The sequence below is a fragment of the Leopardus geoffroyi genome, chromosome A3 (genome assembly GCF_018350155.1).
Source record: "Leopardus geoffroyi isolate Oge1 chromosome A3, O.geoffroyi_Oge1_pat1.0, whole genome shotgun sequence".
Lineage (NCBI taxonomy): Eukaryota > Metazoa > Chordata > Mammalia > Carnivora > Felidae > Leopardus > Leopardus geoffroyi.
The window spans coordinates 82,847,115-82,871,692 of record NC_059336.1 but is presented as its reverse complement, the minus strand read 5'-3'; the positions used below and the strand labels follow the sequence as shown (position 1 = coordinate 82,871,692).

At 38.0% G+C, this 24,578-nt stretch overlaps 1 protein-coding gene across 2 annotated transcripts in view; it reads right to left on the bottom strand.

Annotated features, from left to right (window-relative positions):
* Positions 1-2,022: 2,022 nt before the first annotated feature.
* Positions 2,023-24,578, bottom strand: part of ACTR2 (actin related protein 2) — a 38,220-nt gene continuing 15,664 nt past the window's right edge. For both annotated transcript variants that reach the window (XM_045446259.1, XM_045446258.1), the window contains 6 exons: positions 22,360-22,432; positions 18,453-18,589; positions 16,494-16,643; positions 12,531-12,676; positions 8,756-8,888; positions 2,023-4,725 (listed from right to left, as the gene is read on the bottom strand). In XM_045446259.1, the coding sequence (XP_045302215.1) occupies positions 4,555-4,725; positions 8,756-8,888; positions 12,531-12,676; positions 16,494-16,643; positions 18,453-18,589; positions 22,360-22,432 (810 nt within the window). In that variant the 3' untranslated portion in view covers positions 2,023-4,554. The remainder of the gene's footprint in view (positions 4,726-8,755; positions 8,889-12,530; positions 12,677-16,493; positions 16,644-18,452; positions 18,590-22,359; positions 22,433-24,578) is intronic.

Genomic DNA, 24,578 nt, shown 5'->3' with positions numbered 1-24,578 from the left:
CATTCAAATATTTATAATTACTTTCTTGGTGCACAGAACTCTGAATTCTTGAGAGTTAGGGCCCTCTTTTCCAAACCCACATTCAAGGAAGAGCAAAGAGGCTTGGGAGAGTATCCTTTCCACTAATCTTTAAAACAAAGCATCCACCAGGCAAAAGCTCAACTTGATGTTAATGGCCAGAGGCAGTGTTCTTGGGAGTCTACCTGGGGCTTAAAAACCAGACTTTACTAACCTTGTGACTGCTTTTTCTGCATGTCCCAAACCCAAACCTTTTGGCTGGTATATGTAAGCATAGTTACAGTACTAATGCTTCTACTTCAAGGAAAATTATTTGCAGTCCTTCCCAGTCTTTTTCCTCTAGTGGCTGGGGAGGAACTGAGGGTAGATATGAGACAGGACAGGAACTGTTCTCCTAAAGAATCATTTGGATTCCCCCAGAGATTTTACATCTAACACAACATGAGATGCTTATGATAGGCGCAAATAACACAAAAGAACACGTTTTACACAACACAAAGTAAAATACTTATAATAGGCACAAAGCATTTTTTTTGTCACTGCCATGGTGCAGATGATTTAAACAAAAGTAACTATGGTTTAATAGCTTCTTTCTCCCTAACTTCAGATGTTATTTAAACAATGAAGAGCAAGATGCTTTAGGAGGTTTTTAAAATACTTACTACAAAAATCGGTGGAATTTATACAACAGCTGCCTTATTTACAACCCCAACACGAGTTTTTCTATTCTATAGCTAAGGTTACTTACAATATAGTGGTTAAAGTCAGCAATTTGGCCTTTACAAGGTATTCAAGCTTTTAATAGGTCAATTTGAGCTGGAGGAAAAAAGTGAGCCTACAAATACTCCGGGTATTGTGGGTAGTTGGTCAATTAGTCCAAGATTAGATTACGTGTTAAATATTGAGCTAAAATAATTCCTTGAGCTTCTGGTTCACTGTCGTTGGGTGCCCTTACTAATGGTTCTAAAGTTAGTGCAGTTCCACACGTAATTATACAGTGGTCAAAGTTTATGGGCGAAGAAAAACAAACGAAGAGCATTAAAACACTCATTCTATCACCAAGGAGACCAAGGAGCAGTGCCCAGTAACTTCTTCCTCTGTAACACACGGGGACGGCTGTCACATTATTCTGGCAACTAAGAGCTTGGTAAGACACCAGAGGCAGACCTCAGGAAGTCCTGGGGGAACGTGGCCATGAAGGGAGCAGTGAAATCCAGGCGTACAAGTTCATGAAGAAGGATAAACAAAAATTCTATCAGCTACTCCTCAGCCCCTATCCTCAAAGGCAAGTATGAAAGTAAAGGAAGGTGAATTTTTAAAAAGTTCACCCTTCAGTTGTGTTAAAAATAATATGCCAAAAGTCTGCAAATGAGCTAAAAGGTCTTTGAAAAGGGTCAAGTTACATATATATCTGTCTAGCTTTCCTAATACTGCAAAAGCCACCTTAAGTCTTTCAGGAAACAAAACAGTTTGCTTGCGGAGGGAGGGGGGACCCTCTAATACAGCTGTACCTGTAATTTGCTCTTACTGCTAGTTTTTTCCTTTCCTTATTTAAAATCACACCAAAGAGGGGCGCCTGGGTGGCGTAGTCGGTTAGGCGTCCGACTTCAGCCAGGTCACGATCTCGCGGTCCGGGAGTTCGAGCCCCGCGTCAGGCTCTGGGCTGATGGCTCAGAGCCTGGAGCCTGTTTCCGATTCTGTGTCTCCCTCTCTCTCTGCCCCTCCCCCATTCATGCTCTGTCTCTGTCCCAAAAATGAATAAACGTTGAAAAAAAAAATTTAAAAAAAAATAAAAATAAAAAAAATAAAATAAAATAAAATCACACCAAAGATAAAGACGTTTTTTGGCCAAATAAAAACACAACATTGAACGGAACTTGGCCTAACAACTAGCATGGAATTGTCAATCCATCTTGCATTAGCAAAAATGAAAACATGAATAAAAATACAAAAATTAAACTAAAGAGAAAAGTGTTAACAGGCAAAACCAAGATAAAATTCAAATTTACTTTCAAAAATCTGATTTTATTTTCTGAATCAAAAAGAAGTGTATTCACGTTAAATGTAGAATGTTTAACTCTCCATTGATCTCGCAAAACACTTTCCAGATATTGTTAACAGTGCTCAGAACTGTGTAAAAGTCAACATCCAATACCATGTTTTAAAGAAAGAAGTTTAAATGTAGGACTTATTTCTAAGAAACCCTTCTCAAAGGTCAAGGCATTGGCAATTCAATTTAAAAAGAAATTTTAATCATTATTGGAAATTTAAGTGACAATGGCTCTCAAGAGCTAAAAAATCAGATCTCTTTTAAAACAGAAAATATGTTAGTTTGAGGGACTCCCACCTGACAACTCCAGTTAAACCTAATATTTCAACTACCCCCCCCAAATAACTAAAATACATTATTTTGCCTTGGAATAGGAAAATTAGAAAATGGAATTTTAAAATTATACTATATATATAAATACACCATTTTAACTGTCCTGTTTGCTAGCAGAATACTGAAATTAAAACCAAATTCTACACTCAAGGGGCAAATGATAAACGCTCTCTCAATTGTTGTAAGAGTCCATCCTTGTCCTTGTTGTTTTCTACCCCCATATATTAAAATCATGACCAAAGGCCAAGAGTTCATCCAATTTACCTGAAATGAACAGCTGGTAGGTACTGGTCCTACATGTGTGTCCTTTAACAAGTCCAGGACTCAAAAGGCTAGGGGGAGTTAGAACATGATTTAGGAACACTTGAGAATTCCAAAATGACTGACACCCATGTCCCTAAAATCTAGTACACTTTATTCCTAGGCTATTCACGTGTACTGAGAGGCATGTCCAGCATGCAGGTTAACTTCTTTTACTTGTTCAAAGTGAGGTAAAACAGACAAAAAATACTTAATATGAACAGAAGCTGCATTATTAAAACTAACCTTCTTTTGCTGCTTATTTCATGTAAACTGACTTTTAAGTTTTTTCACAAAAAAGGTCTTAAAGCCAATAATTTTTCCAAATGTAGTCACCTAAAAACTAAGCTTCCTCTTTCAAAGCCATTATTAGTAAAGAATGTTTTGAAATGAAGGAAAACATTTTTCCCCCAGAATCTGCATTTTGTACTTAGCATGATAGAGTTTCTTATTACTTTATTTTTCAAATTTAGAAAGAATTCAAATCTGAGTACCATCTGATATTTTTTTTCAGATACAAAGCAGTACCAACAGATTCATAAATATGATTTTCTGACACAGAAAAGTCTGCCACCACTTACAAAATACCAACAATTCTTCTTTCAGGCATAAGACGACTGAGACTTACTAGTTATGATTACTTTTTCAGCACGAATACAAATTTCAATCTTGATTTTTTTTTTTTTTTTGCCAACAACATTTTAAGTAGTCAAGTTATACTCCACTTCCAGATTGCAAATTAAAATAATGAAAAGACTAATGAAAATTACCCAACTGGCAACAAGTCCCATGTTTCAATGTTATTTTTACCCCCAAAATTGTAACCTACCGCCAGTAATTATTTATACGTGTCTACTTCTTCTTATTAAATCAGCACTGGTCAGTTATGTAAAAGAGTAACTGTAAGAATGGCACTTGGCACTGGAGTACCTTAATGCTTCTGGTATAGAAAGAAGCATTCTTAAGCACTTTTCTAATCTGTACTTGGAATTTCCAAAAGCATTTTTAAATCGTCAATTGTCCACTGATAGATTCTAGGGAGTCTATTCCCAGCTAACATGGTTGATTTAAAAAATAAAAATTAAAAAAAAATCGCTAAGCCACATGGTAATGGAGTATTACACTTGCTCTTTACATCAAATGGAAACAGTTCCAGGCAGACCAAAAGTCGAAGAAAACCTGCCAAATCAAAGGACTGGAAATAAATTTCATCTTACATACCTCAGAGCAGAAAAGCTCGAAAATTAAAAAGTCCAAAGACCACCCCTTCCCCCCACGCAAAATCCCATCCCAAACACTTTAATTCTGAGCCTAACATTTCCCTACAATGTTAATTCCAGAAGCTTTAAGGTACTTAAACTGTGCAGTAACTGTTGAAAGCACCACACTACAGAGGAAATGCCATAAAGGGTTCAGCAGCTGCCCACCCATCCCTTACCACCCCCACCCCAATAATATGTAAAAGCTCCTGTTAAAGTTTTTTTCTTATGCTAATAAAGGCATACCACCTAGTGTGCTAAAGACTAAAACTAGCAGCATTAGAGCAGTAAAGTGAAAATAGGAAGCCGACAGGAATGATCTAAATGCCTACTTAGAAGAAACAAAGCAGCAGACAGGGGGACCCTTTGCCCTCTCGTTGTGTTTGTAGGGAAGTGGCTGAATTAAACAGATTTACCCACTTTAACAAAAATTTAACAAAGCTTCCCCCAAGACACCAGAATAAAACCTGACCTTTCCAGTCAAAGGGCACAGAGAGGACTCTTCCACGTCCTGGAGTTGAATGAGTTCAAAGATTGGCAAAAAGGAAAAAAGAAAGCATTAGGGGTGCGATGCGAGCAAGCTCTGGAGTGAGTTTATCGAACAGTCACACCAAGTTTCTCCAGCACACGGACACCCTTTTCTTGGTATTCTTGTCGGGTCATCCAGAAGTTGTCTTTGTCTTTCATGATATCTGCCAGAACTGCACCACCCAGGAACACCATGTGCTTTCTGCGCGGTGGATCTTCGATACGGATCTTAAATTTCTAAAGGAGAAAGAGGGGATCACAAAGTGTCACTCGTGCATAATGCTTTCTGCTTCATGAAAATGACTGTTCATACATTGTCCTGTTGAATTATCACAACAGTCCTGTGAGGTAAGCAGGACGGTGCGATTTGGTATCTGAGGTACAGAGATATTTTTTGTAATCTGCCAAAAGCTCACAACTAGGAGATCACACATCCATCCCAGAGTGCTTAGAGCAGTCCTGATTTACACTTGTTGCCGCATCACTATTAACAACGCCCTCTGTCACTCTCAGAAGTGTCTTCATTTGGACAACAAATTCCACGATCAGCCTACTGACAGAGCCCAAGTACCACAGTCCTGATTGTGGCAGGTTTTCCCATCAACTGGTGATGACCACATGAGCAAATCATTTAGCCAGATGTCAAGTCAAGAGTTTGGGTAAGAGGACTTCTATGGTTTCTTCAAGGTCTAACGCCTCTGATTGCAGTCCCATGTAAGAGTAAGACTGAAATTCTTTTCTTATAAGCAAAGCTCACTTTCTATTGCTTCAAATTGAAATGAAATGTTCTCAAAATAAACAAGACCAAGTATAGTCAAATAAACCTTGGGGATGCTGGAAAAAATCAAAACAGTAACCAAAATTAAAGATAAGTGGGAAAAGTTTTATAATCTTTAGCCACTATTGACTGCCTAATAAAAATACACCTCAATCTGTGTGATCAGTCCACACTTCAAAGAGAAACCTCAAAATGCCAAAAATGCCATGGTTTAATTTACTGTGCCACAAATCCTGCAAGACTCCAAGTAAACTATGTCATGTTAAGTTGTCTTCACGTCACATAAATGGAACTGTGAGATCTGATAGTATAGGACACATAAAAACACCAGTTTACTTACATAAAAAAAAAAGGGGGGGGCTGGCTGTGTTCCAATAAAACTTTATTTATAAAAACAGACAGAAGTGAAATTAGTCAGAGAAAGACAAATATCATACGACTTCACTCATACGAGGACTTTAAGATACAAAACAGCTGAACATAAGGGAAGGGAAGCAAAAATAATATAAAAACAGGGAGGGGGACAAAACATAAGAGACTCTTAAATATGGAGAACAAACAGACGGTTACTGGAGGGGTTGTGGGAGGGGGGATGGGCTAAATGGGTAAGGGGTACTAAGGAATCTGCTCCTGAAATCACTGTTGCACTATATGCTAACTAACTTGGATGTAAACTAAAAAAATAATGGCCCCCTCAAGACCCTGCTGCCCCTGCAGCTCTCTCAACTGGCTGCTGGTTTCCTCACATCACCACCTTCCTAACCTTGGAGGTTCTGATCAACTGTTGCTCTTCACTGCTGCGCCTCTCTCCCTCCTCCCTACAACTCCAAAGTTGGAGCTCATTCTATCAGACCATTCCATCCACCACTCCTCCTTGCCAAGTCACCTACAGGACCCCCAGGTTTCTTCCTCTCATCCCTGCTCCTCCTGTGCATGGGGGTACGCTCTCACCACCATTTCCTGGTGTTATCCTTAGTGACTTTGTCCTCTGCCTCTCAAAACACTGACTTGGGTGTTCAACTCTCTACTTTGTAGCTGCCCTCAAGGAACTGAACACAACAGGTGAGAAACTCAAAAGTGCTGGTTTGACTGCATCGCTTACCTTACTTGAGCCCCTCAGTGCAGCACGGCAACCCCATTACATGTCTCTTCTCTCTTCTCTCCAACACAACCATTTCACACCTCCTCCTCCATTTCATAAACCTCCGTCTCCTGTCTCCTCCCTCTGAGCCTGCGAACGCATCCTTTTACATCCTTCTTTCTTCCTCCCTCCCCCAACAATCTATTCACACCAGACTTAGTGATTCTTTTTTAAAAACAAAAAAACAACTTGAACTCACGAGCCTGAGATCAGACCTGAGCTATCAAGAGTCACTTAACCGACTGAGTGAGCCACCCAGGCAAACCCAGGCTTTGTGATTCTTTAAAAACAAGTCAGATCCGGGGCACCTGGGTGGCTGAGTCGGTTAAGCATCTGACTTCAGCTCAGGTCATGATCTTGTGGTCTGCTGAGTTCAAGCCCCACATCAGGCTCTGTGCTGACAACTCAGAGCCTGGAACCTGCTTCGGATTCTGTGTCTTCCTCTCTCTCTGCCCCTCTCCCACTTGCACTTTATCCCTCTCTCTCAAAAATAAATAACAATTAAAAACAAAACAAAAAAAAAGAGGTCAGATCTTATCACTTCTCTGCTCAAAACCCTCCCAAGGCTTTCTATTTCATTAGGACTAAAGCTAAATCCTTTACTGTGTCTGAAAAAGACCTACATCCTGACAACCCAGGGCTTTGGCACTTGGTATTCCTGCCTAGAAGATTCTTCCCCCAGATAGTCACGTGGCTCACCCGTTCACTCCATTCTCTGCTCAGAACTGATCTCATCAGAGTCTTTCCCTGACCACACAACACGAACGATCAAGCCATCTCCCCAATCGCTACCACTTACTATCCCCTGACCTCACTTTAGTTTTCTTCACAGTGCTTATTACTATTGAAGTATTATTCACAGAATAAAAGCAGTGATTTTGTTTCTATTTACCAGTGTTTTGATTGTTCTAGCACCTAAGACAAGTGTTTAACACCCAGAAGGATGTCAAGAAATTTTTGCTGAATAAGGAAATAATCACCTGAGGCTAATTTTAAATTGTATGTATAACTCAATAAAATCAGACAAATAAGCGGAGTACTTAGACAACATGGCTCCTTTTGAGTCTTTTAATTTGTTTAATGTATGTGAGTCCGTACTCAATTTAATTTCCACAATTCGAGTCACAGATGTGACATTAGTATCTCCAAAACACAAGTCCTCTGTAATATGTAATCTCATTATCTAACAGCCAATCAAAGTTGTTGGGACAAAGAGGAGAACTTAGAACTGAATGACTTCTGGCTGAATGCAGAGTATACGTACTGTACTTCACACACTCCAGTGTTTGTAGAAGAAAAATCAATCCCAAATAACCATCGACTATTACATACTAGTTTAAAAATCTCTTTCTATTCTACACATCAACAACTACCAATTTAAGTCTGTTTCAAGAGCCAGGATAGCTGGGGAGACAAAATATTTGACACATGGTGTTTTACAATCTGATTAGGGAGATAAGACATATGCAAGAAACAGCCAGAAAAATAGCCTAGAATCAGAAATGAGACAGTCCAAGGGTAGCACTGAAGGCTAGTTACATATCCAAAAAGGTAAAAAAATAAACAAACTCAAAACCCCCAAAGAGGCATTTCTCTCTCCATAGTACAGCAGTCCCCTCTTATCTGCGGTTTTGTCTTCTGTGGTTTGCTACCCATGATCTGGAAGCAGATGATCCTCTCTCTGACGTATCACTACATTCACAAGGCCTACGTAGAACACCTCGCTTGATCTCCTCACGCAGGCAATTTGTCATCTCACATCATCACAGAAGAGTGAGTATAGTACAGGAAGATATTTTGAGAGAGAGACCACATTCCTATAACTTTTATCCCAGTATATTGTTATAACTGTCCTATTTTATTATCGTCGTTTTTTACTGTGCCTAATTTAGAAAGTAAACTTTATCACAGGCATTCACGTATAGGAAAAAATCGTATACGTGGGATCCAGTACTATCTGCGGTTTTAGGCATCCACTGGGGGCCTTCAGACGTATCCCCCGCAGAAAAGGGGGGACTCCTATAAGGCAGGCTCTTCCCGTGCATTTAGAGGCACCCTGACTCCAGGCTGTTACAGATGAATCAGAACATTTGGCCCTGGATCTCACTGCTTCCAGCCACTGACTCAGAGGTGACCAGGTAGGTGAGGTGACCAGGTAGCACAAGCATTCTGAAAGAGAGTTTACCTCGAACCATTCACTTCCTCTTATCTCTTCAAGGCTGCAAGTGACTGTATTAATAATTAGTTTAGGAAGACTTCATGCTCCCTCTGGTGGTTGTCAAGATTCACAAGCTACTTTACAGGGTTTTAAAAGTATGTTAACGGCTGGATTATTGATTGATACTTACAGAAAGTTTTTCCACATCTCCCTTTAAAACTCGTTCTAAGTAAAGCTGTTTAAGTTCTCGTTCCAACCGCGACGGCAGTCCAGGGTACATAGTAGAACCTCCAGAAAGCACAATGTGCTTATAGAATTCAGATCTAGAAGGACACAAAAGGTATTCATTTGGGGTTTCAGATGGGGAAAATAGTCTCTCAGAGCTCCTTTTTGTCTGTCAGCTTCAGGGGACTGCTGGGAGAATTAAATAAAATCCAACATGGAAATCACAGGGCTGAATGTTTGCTATTAATACTGTTATAACAAACCCTCTCTACATGTCAAATAATTATAATTTTAATGAGAATACTTCTAAAGCACTTGACACAGGTTCCTGCAAATGTAACCGAACCATTTAATAACGACCATAGTTCACATTACAAACTTTCATATTTGGACTGTGTTATCACAGTGCTTCCCTGGAGCCACTGTGTGATGTGGTTGTTTACTATAATTAACCATTTTCTACTATGATTTCAGTTCTTGCTTTTCAATGTTTACATTTGCCTTTTGTAGTTTTCCCTTTTGTTTCTTTGCCTTGAGACTGTCCGCTGTTATTTTTGGTTAGACTGATGTGTTTTGCTTCATATAGCAGTCCTCTCTTCCTTGAATATGCTGCTCTTATACCGATAATCAAATCTAAAATAACTGCTATGTACTAAAAGTGATTTAACTGAATGAGGGTCTGAGGAACTCTTTTCATTGTAAAGTTAGTTCAGGAGATGAGTCACATTTATTTTGGCCTCATTCAAACTGGCTTCTAGGTTCTCAGTGGAAGAAATTCTCAATTTGTTAACCCCAGCTTCTAGAAGAGTGGTATTTTCTATCTACCTGCAGAAGTATTCACGTGAACGTAGCCTATGCCAAGCAGTTGAGGTGACATGTACCCACTAGTGTTTACATGACCACTTTCAAAATGCAGAACACACAACAGCTGAGTTGTGCCACTTCCTAATGCCAGCTCTGTCGAAAGGGTACCGAACCTGAGTCCAGGGCTTCAGGCATGCCAACGCCTGAATCACCACTGAGAGGCATGCACTTTTAAATGCAATTTTACTATCAGTGATCATTAAATCAAGGGACAAAAGCGTCTACCTAATCCCTACTAAGAGAATTTACTCCCTACTCCAAGTCTAGATTTGTGATCATCTTCCATCAAATTTATAGCTTGTTATAAGCCAACTGCGATTTTTATTAATTTCCTTTATTATCCTGCTCCTCAGCCATCCCACAAAAATTAGTTTGGTGGTTATTTAATGCAGAGTTAAAAAGACAAGTAAGCAAACACCTGCTTTACAAAATGCTTCTGAGTGAATTCCTCTATAACCTAGCTATATAGGAGGGCTTTCCAAATATGACTCAAATCAATTCTAGATGCAATATAAGATATGAATTTATTTAATAACTATGCAAAAACAAATATCTGCATAGCCAAAAACACCATAAGCAAGAGACAAATGGAAAATTAGGAGAGGTATCTGCAATAGATCACAGAACTAGCTATAACAGCAAAAGAACTTTTAAAACGTGAGGAGAAAATATTACAAAAATTCCATACACGAATAAGCAAAAGCCATGAACAATAACAACAGTCCTAAACAAAGAAAAACATGCTCAACTCCACTCTTAAGGAAAATACAAATTAAAACTACACTGAGGTATCATTTACACTCACCAGACTGGCATAAAAGTTAAAAAGTCACCACACTGTGAACAAGCTGTGGGGACACAGGTGCCCTCACCTGTTGCTGGTGGGAAGGAGAAAGGTACAACCCGCACAGTGAGGAACTGAGCAGTAACAAAACTACATGCATTTATTTACCTTTTGGCCCAACAACTCCCCCTCTAGAAATTTTTTCAGAATGTTCATGCCCAACAATACAAAAATAAAGCGTACACAAGGTTATTAATTGCAGTATTATTTGCACAAATACTGGAATCTACCTAAATAACCAAGATTCACGGAATAAACGGATATGTATCCACTAGAAAAAGGAAGACGATCCCTAGGAAGTGGTACAGGATTGTTTAGGACATACTAAGTGAAAGAAGGGCAAAAAAGCATTTTTACTATGCTCCCTTTTGTGTAAGAAAAAATAAACATAGAAAGGATAAACCTGAAACTAATGAGACCATTTACCTATAAGAGGGAGGGGGACTAGGGTGGAGAACAAGGGGCAGGGAGAGTAATAATACTTCAAAGAATACTTTTTGTATAGTTTTAACTATATGGTAATGCTTCACCTACAAAATTAAAGAAAGGCCAGGAATATCCTGTGCCACAAAACACAATGTGCTTAAAAAGATAACAGCACATCAAAGGACGCAAGACCCTGTTTGAAGGGGCTCTGGCCAAATCAGGAACAATTTGAGCATTAAAATAAATAAAAATGGTAATGAATTATAATCCACTGTACAAAATCATGAGTCCACACTGATAACAAATAAAACAAGGAAAAGCGCTTCCTTTTGCTAGAATGTCAACTAATACATATAAAAGGAATGACAGAATTAGGAAATCACCTTTTTGCAACCACAACAAAAATGCATTTAGGCATTTTAGCATCAATAGGTGCTAAAAGGGGTGGGGGGCAGAGTTTAATGAGGAACACGAGATCAAGACAGTCTCAAAGTATTTTCCCACAAATTACTTAGAAACTAAGAAAGAAAAACTACAAAAACTAAACAGGAAACTTCATTAAGAGCTTAATACTAACATCACCAATAAGGAAACAACAGATCTTATACCTGCATGTGGCACCCTGAGAAGGACTCATCACTTAAGTAGTATTCTAGTCCCAAATGCATAACCTGAATCTATTCATGAGAAAAAATTCAAACTCAAGTTGAGAAAAGTTTTCTAAAATAATTGGCCTGTACTCTAAAAAGATGTCAATATCATGAAAGACTGAAGAACTGTGCCCAAGAGACATGACAACTACATACCCTGTGTGATCCTCAACTTGATAATCTCCTGGGGAAAAGAAAAACTATATAAAGGGCATTATTGGGACAGTAGATGAAAGTGACAAATGGATGGCACATGACAGTGTATCTGTTATCAATCTCCTGAGCTCAATAACTGCACTGTGGCTATAGAAGAGAATACCTCTGTTCTCAGGAAATAAAAAGAGAATATTAAGGAGTAGAGAGGACTTATACATTCAACATACTCTCAAATGGCTCAAGAAAAAAGAGAGAATGACAGAAAGAACATGCAGAATGTTAAACTTAGTAGAATGCAAAACTGAAAAAAGAGTATACATGAGTTATCTGTATTATTCCTGAAAGTTTTCCTTAAGTTTTAAATTATTTTTTTTTATTAAAAAAAAATTTTTTTTTAATGTTTATTTAGTTTTGAGACAGAGAGAGACAGAGCATGAACGGGGGAGGGTCAGAGCGAGGGAGACACAGAATCTGAAACAGGCTCCAGGCTCTGAGCTGTCAGCACAGAGCCCGACGCAGGGCTCGAACTCACGGACCGCAAGATCATGACCTGAGCCGAAGTCGGCTGCTTAACCGACTGAGCCACCCAGGCGCCCCTTTAAGTTTTAAATTATTAAAAGAAAATTTTAAGTGGTTTCTGAGACATAATGATATATATTCAACACCCAGTGCCACCCTCAAAAAATTATTTTGTCTTACCTGTTCAAAAACATGAGTGAGCTAATAGACAACTTGGCCATTTTAACTACACACATTCCATCTACTGATAAATAACTTGGAAGCCATCATTTATAATGTACCTGGTATCAATGTCAGCTGCCTGGATTGTGTTAAAAAGCAATTCAGCAACACCCACGCCCTCAACATTGATCAAGTGAGGCTGAAATAAAGCTTCTGGTGCTTCAAATCTCTCTCCCCCAACTTTGATAATGCGGCCATCTGGGAGCTAGAAACCAAGAATAACCAGGTATTAGTCAGCAAAACGTTATTAAAAAATTTCCCAGTGTTCTCTAGAACACTATTAAACACATCTGTTCTATAACCAAAATCATTACCAGCAACATATTATTCTCACAATAAATTCTTGAAAAAGAAAAAAGGTAAAATAAAATATATTTAGATAGCTGTTCTGCTTTTCAATGCAGAACATGCCATCACACCATGCTCCAACACAGCAGGAATTTCTTGGAACCACCACCAAGGCACGAGTGCATTACGTTCCTTTGCTGTGTGCAGCTAAGCATAAAAAGGAAATGTTCATAAACCACTGCGTTTGGATTACTGCTGGTGTCAATGCTGCTTCTCTATTGTAACACATCTGTGATTTTATGGGTATTTTTACCATGTGGAATAGACACATATAGTTAAAAATGTTAATTTCTTTCACCAAATAATTACACCGTAAAACTTTACTATTTTGCCATCAAAACACTTTATATATCATGTGTAAAATTTCTGTCAAATCATTTAATCCAAAAAATGTGGTTTTTTAGTTTATTTATTTTTGAGAGAGAGAGCACGGTTAAGGGGGGAGGGGCAGAGAGAGAGACAGAGAGAGAGAGAGAGAGAGAGAGAGAGAGAGAGAGAGAGAGAGAATCCCAAGCAGGTTCCATGGGATCCCATGAACCATGAGACCACAGCCTGAGCCAAAACCAAGAGTTAAACGCTCAACTGACTGAGCCACCTAGTCACCCCTAGACTACTTTTATTAAGCAATTCTGTGTCCTATTTACTAGACCCTGTTAATAAATTTTATTTTATTTATTTGTTTGTTTATGAGGGAGAGAGAAGGAGAGAGAGTGCAGAGCCCGGAGTGGGGCTCAAGCTCATCTGACACGGGACTCAAGCTCACCAACTGTGAGATCATGACCTGAGCCGAAGTCAGATGCTCAAACGACTGAGCAGGCACCCTTAAAACATTTTTTTTTACATTTTATTTTTAAGTAATCTCTACACCTACATGGGGCTTGAACTCACAACCCTGAGATTAAGAGTTGCATGCTCTACCTACCGAGCCAGTCAGGCTCCCCTCTAGCCCCCATTAAATTTTAAATAATGGATAAACGTAATTTTAATTTAAGCAAATAAGATTTAAACAACAGGTCTGACATCATTACAACATAACCTTGTATAGAAAACTCTTAAGTCACATCATGTTTAACTAAATGAGAAATGTTAAGTAAAAACTTCCTCTATTTATTTTTAAAATTTTTATTTTTTAGTAAACTCTATGCCCAATGTGTGGCATGAACGCATGACCTCAGCATTAGCAGACAGATTACTCCACTGACTGAACCAGCCGGGTGCCCCCCCAAAACTCCCTCTCTTAATGTCTACTTATTTTTTTTAGAGAGAGAGACAGACAGACAGAGGCAGAGTGTGAGTGGGGGAAAGGCAGAGAGACAGACACACACAGAATCTGAAGCAGGCTTCAGAGATCACAACCTGAGCTAAAGTCTGACGCTTAACCAACTGAGCCACCCAAGCATTCTGAAAACTCCCTCTCTTAAAACCACCTCCAACTCATTGGATTGACCTAAGTTTTAAGCATGCTTGTACAGGCTGGCATTTGACCCATTTCTATAGGAGATACCAGAATTAGTTTTACATGAACATTTCTCACAGTATATTTATAATATAATACAGTAATTGTATTTAGATTCTAAAAATGACTTTTCAGTATGACAAAGTCCCACAAACCAAGCTTTTAAAACATTTACTCCATGTTTGCTATAACTGTTTACAGATATGTGCAAAAGCAATCACATTTTTCAAAACTTCCACAACTGTCTTTAAATAAATTGTATCAAGTTAAACAAACAAAACAAAACCCAAAAGCAAAAAACCCTCAAGGATACTGATTCAAACATTTACTCTTAACAAAATAAAACCATCAGGTGAGTTTAGGAACCACATGAAATCACCTAAGATATCTGGAAAAACTTTACACAGCACACTTATTGGTAAAACCTCTGTAGCTCACATTTCCAGCCTCTCTGCCAGAGGGGCTTCTTCCTGTACTCTGGCTGCTGGCCAGCGTGGGGCCACCCAGCCTGGGAACTACCTACCTCTAGATACTGACTATTAAGACTGTAGGATTCTCCTCTTTTTGCACCAAATCTTATCCCATCCTTTCTCCCTCTTCACTTACTTATCAGTTTCACCAGTGTACTGGCTTTATTTGTTGTGCAAATGACAAATAAGAATTACGTATAACATGTTTGTTATAACAACATGAGTATGAACTGAACGGGTCCTCTGACACATGGATTTTTTTCGATAAATACAGTACAGGACTGTAAATGTATTTTCTCTTCCTTATGATTTTAATAACATTTTCTTTTCTCTAGCTTACTTTATCGTAAGAATACAGTATAAAATACCTATAACATACAAAATAAGTGTTAATCGACTGTTTATGTTATTGGCAAGGTCAACAGCAGACTATTAGTAAAGTTTTGGGGAAGTCGAAAGTTATACACACTGTATGGGGGGGAGGGGGGTTGGTGCCCCAAGCCCCTGTGCTGTTCAAGAGTCAACTGTAGATGTTTTTGTAACCCACCTCAAATTCTTTGACAAAGGAGGGGAGAAATTAACAAAACATATGTACACTTCTAGTTCCCTCATCCTTTGTCTCAGGCCACTTTCTTCCTTCCCAACAAGTCAGGTAGATGAAAAATTATACATCTAGAGGAACTGTCAAAAAAGCTTCAGAAAAGAATCCCTAGGGCAAATCGTGAGATCACTAAGTTGCTTATCAATTATTTGGATCAGTATTGTTTAAAAATCAAACAATATAATTTATAAAATTAATAATTATTTTTAAAAGGACTATTTTTTACATATTTGTGATATGTAGAGCTTACATGAATCAAATAGTTTATTTTTATTTATCTTTTTTATGAATCAAATAGTTTAAGAATACTGTACTTGCTTTTATTGCCTATTACTTGCTTTTATTTTAGTAATAACTAGATCAAAGACAAGATATGAAAGTACTTTATACCCAGATGAATATAATAGACTTAGGAGAACAACACATTTAAAACTCAGGTAGGACCAACTCCCGTGGTGTAACCTATGACTAGGTTCTAATTCTTATTAGTTACACTTTCAAGTTAACATGTGTTTTGAAGATCTCATTGTGAAAACACAAAGTCAGGAAAACACTGCCACCTAGTGAATTATTAGAGCAATATTACAGGATGAGCACTTCCCAAAGCATGCTTCGTAGAACGTTTGAGTCTCATGAAATGCTGGAATCCTGTAGTCTAATAAGGTTGAGAAACACGCAGTATGCTATATTCTCACAGGCACACACAAATTAGCACATCAAAGGCTCTGAAAAGTCCTTCAGTAAAGCGAAACACTCCCAAACTTACTGGACAATGTATACTCCACTGTAATTTTTGTGAAAATACTTAACATCTCAGGGAAATAACATTCTGTAAAGTGCATGTTGAAAATGCTATTCCAGATATTAGAATCTCAAAATAACATCTCTTATCAATTTATATCCTAAGGTAGAAAGGCTATTTATGATTCTTGCCTTATTTCACATTACATGGTATCCTAAAATAACTTAAATCAAAGATCTTATTGCAGAAAGACATTATAAGGTCACACACACACACATATATATATATATATATATAACAACTCAAAACAAAAATACTGATTCAAAGAAAATCTCTTTAAGCATACACCAATAGTCATGGTGTTCCATTTTAAAACCACACATTTTATACACTGGAAATACTTACTGTGTAAGATTCAACTAATACTGTGGTTTCTAAGGCCAGCTTCTGCTCTTGCTCAATATTATACCCAACATAACACAATTTTTCTTTAATCATGCGAACTGTTTCAAAGTCAGCAGAATGGTTGAAGGCGTATCCTCGCAAAAGAAGCAGCTGGTAAAAAAAAAACCCAGTAAATTGACAATCTGAATTGAGTTCAACTCTGGAAAAGTGATCACTGCCCACTAAATAGCTCATGTCAATAACAAATGCAATGGACAGTGGATCCTTAGGACTCACTGAATATTTCAGAAATGGGAAATATTACTTTCCATAAAAGGATATATATTTGTTTCACAAAGAGTAAAAGAATTATTAACAGTTCATGAATAATAAATGGGTAAGAGAGCTAAAAAAAAAAAAAGCTAGTTTTAAAAAAAGACTATTGTTTGAGTACCAATGTTCAGACAGTTTTGTTAAATAATCAAGTCTTAAGTTTTCAACGTTTTTATTTTAGAGAGGGAGCAAGAACGAGAAGGGGAAAAGGGGAGAAGGGGAGAGGGAGAGGAAGAATCTTAAGCAGGCTCCACTCGGCACAGAGCCTGACATGGGGCTCAACCCCACAACCCTGGGATGATGACCTGCGCAGAAATCGAGCTGGATGCTCAACCAACTGAGCCACCCAGGCACCCCAAAACTCTACGTATTAATACATATTATTTTAGTTCTGTACTCCCACAATCTGCCACTTGCTCAATCAATGCCATATTCATGAAATATCCCTAGGTCTTAGAAAGTTTTATCCCTAACTTCTAGTATTATATCTGACACGTATTAGATGGGCAAGAGCATTTGTGAATCACATAAATGATAAGAATTCAAGTAGCTGACAGAAAAAACCCTATACCATAATATGTAGCATAAACAAACTGGACTTTGCATATAAAAACTTTTAAAATAAGTCCCATTAGCTAATCTTTGTGAGAAAACCCTTGGAAAGTCCTCAGACAGAATTCTGGCCTAGAATGAGAGTATAATTCTCATTTACTTAATCTCATTATTACTCTAAATGAGACGAAAAGAACCCAATGTCAAGGTAAACACTTAATACGACCCATTTTATCACACAGATATCACCCTAGAGTAGTTTCTCAACAGCAGCACCAATGACATTGTGGACCTTACAATTCTTTCTTGGAGGGCTGCCCCACTCATCGTAGGATGTTTGGTAGCATTCCCACACAGCTGTTAACAACCACAACATGTCTCCAGACATTGCTAAGTGTCCCTGGGGGGCAGCATCAGCCTTGGCAGAGAGCCACTGCCCTGGAGAGAATATTCTAAGTAATAGAATTCTGATATAGACAGTAGACTAGACTTTTTTCTCCCAATATTAAAAAAATATATATACATGCCTCCAAATAATTGCCTTATACACTTTCTCCTGCAATGTTTATAACTAATTATACCCAGAAGTAAACTTTAATATAGTAAACACTAAAAACTGGGTTAATTCCATGAAAACTACTAAATATTAAAGTCTGGTGCAACGGGGCCCTGTTTTTAAACAAGTATCATTAATTTGCGATCACTGTATTTTCTGGGGAAGGACAAGAAAAGGCAACCCAATCAGGGTTATGGCTTTAACATATACCTGTCAAAGAAAGGTTTTATGGCAGAAAAGCCTACCTCTATTGTTCAAGGAGGTTTTAAGGTCTCTTCTATCTTTGAAATACCTCATTGCCCAGTCCCTGGGAATAGCAAACATAATTATGTAATGATGTGTTCTATTCTCATTACTATACCGGAGAGCATGTGTGTAAATCTTACTTGGATTTTTATACGAATACTGGGGTAAATGTGTCACTCCTCCAGTGGTACAGAAGATCTGCTATGGTCCTGAGATGATATATTCAAATATTGTGTTAAGTCACTAAACACAAACTACAAAAGCTAATTTCTACAATACCTTCTTTTGCTTACCTTGATAAGGTATCTGGTAATATCCCTCCCTGCAATATCTAGTCTCCTGGTAAGGTGAGGGAGAGAAAAGCCTTCATACACTGGACAAATGTGAGTCACACCATCTCCAGAGTCCACCACTACTCCAGTTAATAAACCTGTGTGAAAACCATGAAGTTTTAAATAAAAAGCCAGACCAGAAAAAAATCAAAGCCAGCAAATTTCAAAAATTAGCAGAGAAGCCAAACTAGAAACTTCCCCAACCAGAATGGTCTAGAAGCCAGCACTTCTTTATTGTTTGCTATTCTACAGCTTACTTCTAGTATCTGGACACTAAAGTGAGTATTCTCACACATGTCTCTTGTGAGAGAGACTCTTAGTCTAACTATGTGCCATCCCAGGAGATGGGAAGAAACAGACTCTGAGACCAAGGAATGTCTCTTAAAGCTCAGTACAATTCTTCTTCTTTCCAATTTAATCTTCATCCCCAAATTCCCTTCAAGTGCAATTTTCTAAAGCATCATGGTAACTTTTATGAAAACCATTGTGAGAGATAAATACTACACAAGTTGATAGTGAAGCTTATTGAAAATAATGTACTTATTTTTGTCATATATTCAAAACTATGTTTTGGAAAAATTCCTATTGATAGGAATGACTACAAAAGTTACGTTCGCACAAGGGTTAATACAGGAAAAAAATACATAACTTTTTCTAATTCCTATTGATAAAATTTCCTATTGATAGGAATGACTACAAAGGTTACCTTCCTTAATGCAGGAAAAAAATACATAACTTTTTCTAATTCAAATTTTCTAGTAGTTAATAGTCTAATAATGCTTTTAACCAAAAAAAAAAAAAAAAAATTTTTTTAACTCTACAGAATATGCAATGTCTATAACTTTCTTAACCATCATGTTATCAATTTCATATCCCTGAAGAGGCTCTCTCCATTTTTTTTTTTTGAGAGTGAGAGAGAGAGCAAGCACACACATGCAGGCACACAAATAAGCAGAGGGAGACAGAGAATCTTAGGCAGGCTCCATGCCCACAGTGGAGCCCGACACGGCTCAATCTCAGACCTGAGCCAATATTAAGGTGGCTCAAATGACTGAGCCACCCAGGAACCTCTCCCTCTTCCTTTTTTAAAAAAAAAAAAAATTTTTTTTTTTTACATTTATTTATTTTTGAGACAGAGAGAGATAGAGCATGAACGGGGGAGGGTCAGAGAGAGAGGGAGACACAGAGTCTGAAACAGGCTCCAGGCTCTGAGCTGTCAGCACAGAGCCTGATGCGGGGCTCGAACTCACGGACCGCAAGATCATGACCTGAGCTGAAGTCGGCCGCTCAACCGACTGAGCCACCCAGGCACCCCTCCCTCTTCCTTTTTTTAAAAAATGTCTATTTTATTTATTTTGAGAGTGAGAGAGAGCTAGCAGGGAAGGGAGAGAGAGGGAGAGAGAGACAGAGAGAGAGAGAATCCCAAGCAGGCTCAATGCTGTCAGCGCAGATCTCACAAACCATGAGATCACGACCCGAGTTGAAATCAAGAGTCAGATGCTTAACCAACTGAGCCGCCCAGGTGCCCAATCCCTCTTTCTTAATACAAACTTGAATGTACTATAATATTTCATCATAATGATTTGTCTTTGAATACATTTACTTAATCTACCTCCTTTGGAGGCTCATATAATGTCTCTCCTTGATTGATGGTGGACATAAATCTTCATAAAAAGGTTCATAAAAGCCATTTAGTACCTTCTAATGCTGCATTCCTTTCAACAAGAAACTTCTCATTGAAAAAAAGAGGAATCCACATCATTAATTCAAAAATACTCCCAGTAATATCAACTAAAGCAGGGATTTACATTATATTTTACAAACAGACCTTCTCATGCAACTTCTACTTATTTTCTCCCACTCCCACCAGGTTGCACACTAGCCTTTCCCTGTATAATCTGACCCATTTTCAGTGCCCCCCTCTTTTTCACTGGATTACTCATTCCTTCCACTTCAATTCCTATGGATTCTTTAAGGTTCAATCTAGTTCATACCTTTTCATTTACACCTTTCCTGACAATTCTAACCTCCAGATCCCCTAATTCCCTTTATTCTCCTCAGTCCTGTGTGTGCGCCGTGTAGTCAAACATAGCTTCCTAACCCACCATGTCACTTCTCTTGTTCAAAACCCTTCCACAGCGCTGAATGCTTCTTCCTACCTTTGCTTTTGTAACTGACAGCACTAGCTACCTTCAAGGAGAATTTTATTGGAGTTCTTTTGTTCATTACTAGATCATCATTTCTCAAACTAAGGAATCAACAGTTAAACAAAAATGGTTAAATATTAGGAATTAAGTGAGGGTATCTTCTCATTGGATGCAAATAAATTTATGAATATCGCTAGAAAAATCCATTAAGGTCAATTGTATTTATTCAAATATAGTTCAAACAAAAATTCATTTCAGCAGAACTGTCCCATCCTCACCCCCTAAATGAAACTATTATCACCAGTTTTGAAGCTTAGATTCAAAATTTTTAATATCTACTTTTTCCAAGGTATTTTCTAAAATAATTTCTAAAATTTATTTTTCTAAAAATGAAATAAAATTACCTGGATACAAACGCTCCTTGTAAAGTAGCAAGTAATTTTTAATTCCTTCCTCAAAGGAAAAATTATCCACAGCTGGACTGTAATCATCTTAAGATCAAGAAGACCGGGACGCCTGGGCGGCTCAGTAGGTTGAGCATCCGACTTTGGCTTAGGTCATGATCTCACAGTCTGTGAGTTCGAGCCCCACGTCAGGCTCTGTGCTGACAGCTTGGAGCCTGAAGCCTGCTTCAGATTCTGTCTCCCTCTCTCTCTGCCCCTCCCCTGCTTGCACTCTGTCTCTCAAAAATAGATAAACGTTAAAAAAAAAAAAAAAAAGGTCAAGAAGACCACATCCAGCTTACTCACTGCTATATACTCTGCACTAAACAGAGTGCAAGGTACAGTCCACTTGGTGAATGAACAAAGCTTCTTTAAAAATTTAATTCCCCTAAGTATTTTCTAAGAATCTCTATGTAGTACTAAAGATGGTTTAATAAGCCAGTATGTATTTTTACAAGGTGATTTTTACTAAATATATATAAAATAGGATGGCGCTCCATGATATTAAAAAGAGTTTTCTAAGTACTATGTCACACATACACTGCTAACTATTAAGGCTGGAGACTTAGCTCATGTGTCCCTTCCTTCAGAAACCTTCTCTGACATGCTGAATCAAAATGATCTGTTTCAATATCTTTTCCCCCATTAGATTCCATATTCTATGAGGGCATCTTTACATTTCAAGTACCTAAGAGACTGTGTGGCACATATCTGACAGCCCCATAAGTTCTGCATAAGACCATCAGAACATCAGAATGTAAAGAGCTCTCCCCACATGGCCAATTTTTATTCTCAATAGAAAGGAAGGCAGTTACTTTCGGCAGCACCAAGAAAACATATAAGTTTGGAAGACACTGCCAAATGTCTACCTTCTCCTTTGTATTTCATCTACCATGTATAAGGCAGGTGTGATCTTTACTAACTTTTTTGGATCTCTGTATTTTTTTTCTTTAACTCTGCCAATTCTAAGGACAAATCCCATGCTCGTTTTCCACTGTACAAAAAGACGTTATTTTAATACAGTCTAAAAGAGGGATCCTCCTACTTCTTAAAAATTGAGAAGTTCTCTTCTTACCTTAGGTCTTTCATTGTTTAATGAAGAAAATAAAAATATATGTGAGATTTTATTTGACAAATTTTAGAAATTATGAAAATATTTGAATAAATCTATAATACTGTGCTTTTCTGGGATTCAAAACTTATTATAAAATCAAATTCCTGTGACATAAAATGCACTTAATGTCTGAATTGTTGTTCTAAAAATTAAGTTTCACCTACCTTGAGCATACAAAGTCAGAACCGCCTGGATAGCTACATACACACCAGAAAACTGGTAAGTTTCAAACATTACCTGAAAATGCAAAAAGAAAGAAAGACATACTGGTATTTAGAAGTTACATAATAAATATTTATGCTTTCTTGATTGTCACAGAGTGGATTAGTTGCCAAGACAGAATCAAGGGACCTATAAGAGTCCTCCATTCTCCTCAGCTACCACAGAGCTCCAATGATGGGAACAGATTTTGGATAAATACTGAGTTCTCAAGCATTTCATAAGTGTTACAAAGCAGATTTTTTTTTTTTTTTAATTTTGAGAGAGAAAGAAAGAGCGTGGGTGGGGGAGGGGCATAAAGAGAGGGAGAGAGAATCCCTCGACGTCCACCCACATTGAGCCCCTTTAACACAGGGTTCGAGCCCACAAACCACGAGATCATGCCCTGAGCTGAAATCAAGAGTCAGGCGCTTAATGGACTGAGCCACCCAGGTGCCCCAAAGCAAAGATTTTTGAGTGTTTTGGTCAATGGATAATTAGAGTGGAAGAAAGATTTCTGCATTTAAACAAGCCTTTCTTAATGATGTCCCTTAATGGAAATATCTTTTATTTTTAAATTTTTTATTTAGATTTTAGTTAGTTAACATACAGTGTAATACTGGTTTTAGGAGTAGAATTCAGTGATTCATCATGGAAATACCTTTTAATTCAAGGAAAAACTACAGAAATTGCTTAACTGCTGACCCTCCCTCTGATTCCTCTCCCCTAAGCTGAGCCAAGATTGTGGCTCTACCTTCAGCAGTTAAAAAAATGAAAAAAAGAAGAAAAAAGGAAGGTAGGAAAACAGTAGGGCAGAAAGACAAAACTGTACGCAGTAATTCCTGAAGGCTGGCAGATACAGAAACTGCCTAGCTGGCACTCCCACCTTCCCAGCTTGAGCCCTGGCTGTGGCACTGCTCTCAGCTGAGCTATGATGGAGGGAGGAGCTTCCTTGTGCCCTCTCTGGTCACAACCATGCTCATTCTCTGTAGTCCAGGTGGGCTGGGAACATGCTGCAGGACTTCTTCTGTCATCTACAGTGACCACTCCTTGACTGGCATGGCTGACTACCACTCTGAAAATCTAGATACTCAGAAATTTTATAAGTCACAATGAGACTTACAGAGGATTTAAACGTTGTAACTCTGAAACACATATTCATCAATTAAGCAACTAGATGTTCTAAACATATTCTATGCCATCATCCTTTACTCTCCCTCCACAGAGAAGAAAATGGAAGCGTGAAGTTGTATTTGCATTTGTCATCTTGAAAGTCCGTTAGAATTTGTTCTTATCAGTAAGATGGTGAAAAAGTATTTCTAGTACTAAATCAACTTTCTGGATGAGATTAAAGTAGGGCATTATCAGTCACAGCCAAATTTGCACCCACAAGTAAAAAAGAATACTAAACTAAGGTGAGACCTTACAGCACAGTGAGACCAATCCCTGTCATTCTTGCAGATTAAAAAAAAACAAAAAACAAAACAAAACAAAAACCCCCAAAACTACGTGTCCTGGTCAAATAGCTAGCTAGTGGAAGAGGCATCCAGGTATAACATCATCTCCCTGACTTTTCATCTGATTTGAATGAAAACTTGGTTTTAATTCTGACATTGTGTTGCTTTCCTAAAGAGGTTCCCATGTTTAGGAAACTTTCAGTTTAACGCAAAAATGCCTCTACTCTGATTTTACAATGCACTGCTAAAAATAAATACCAATGACACATCACTACTTATACGTCAAAAGTATTAGTAGTTATAAGCCATAAGGAAATGACATGGATTTCCTAACTAAAACCAGGATCTTAACATTTTAAAACACTTAATATGAAACTTAAATTTTTATCCAGAATTTAAAAATATTGTCTCACAACAATCTCATTTGAAATCCTTCCAAAATTTCCAACACCTAAACATGGTCATGGAGCAAAACAAAATATTTACAGTAAGGAGTGTCTGCAAAGCTCCTAAAACAGAAATAATTATTGCAAGTTTCTACCTCGTATATAACAAAAAACAAAGACAGTTTTTACCTCATATATAAGCAAATATAATGGAAGACAACCTTGAAAAGTTACTTATCTGAACTATGAAGGATGCAGACTTCTTGCTCTCTGTGTCTGCTCCCTCAGAGCCCTTCAATCTGCTCTCACTAGCTTCCCTCTCCTTAGTCCTTAGCCTTCTCA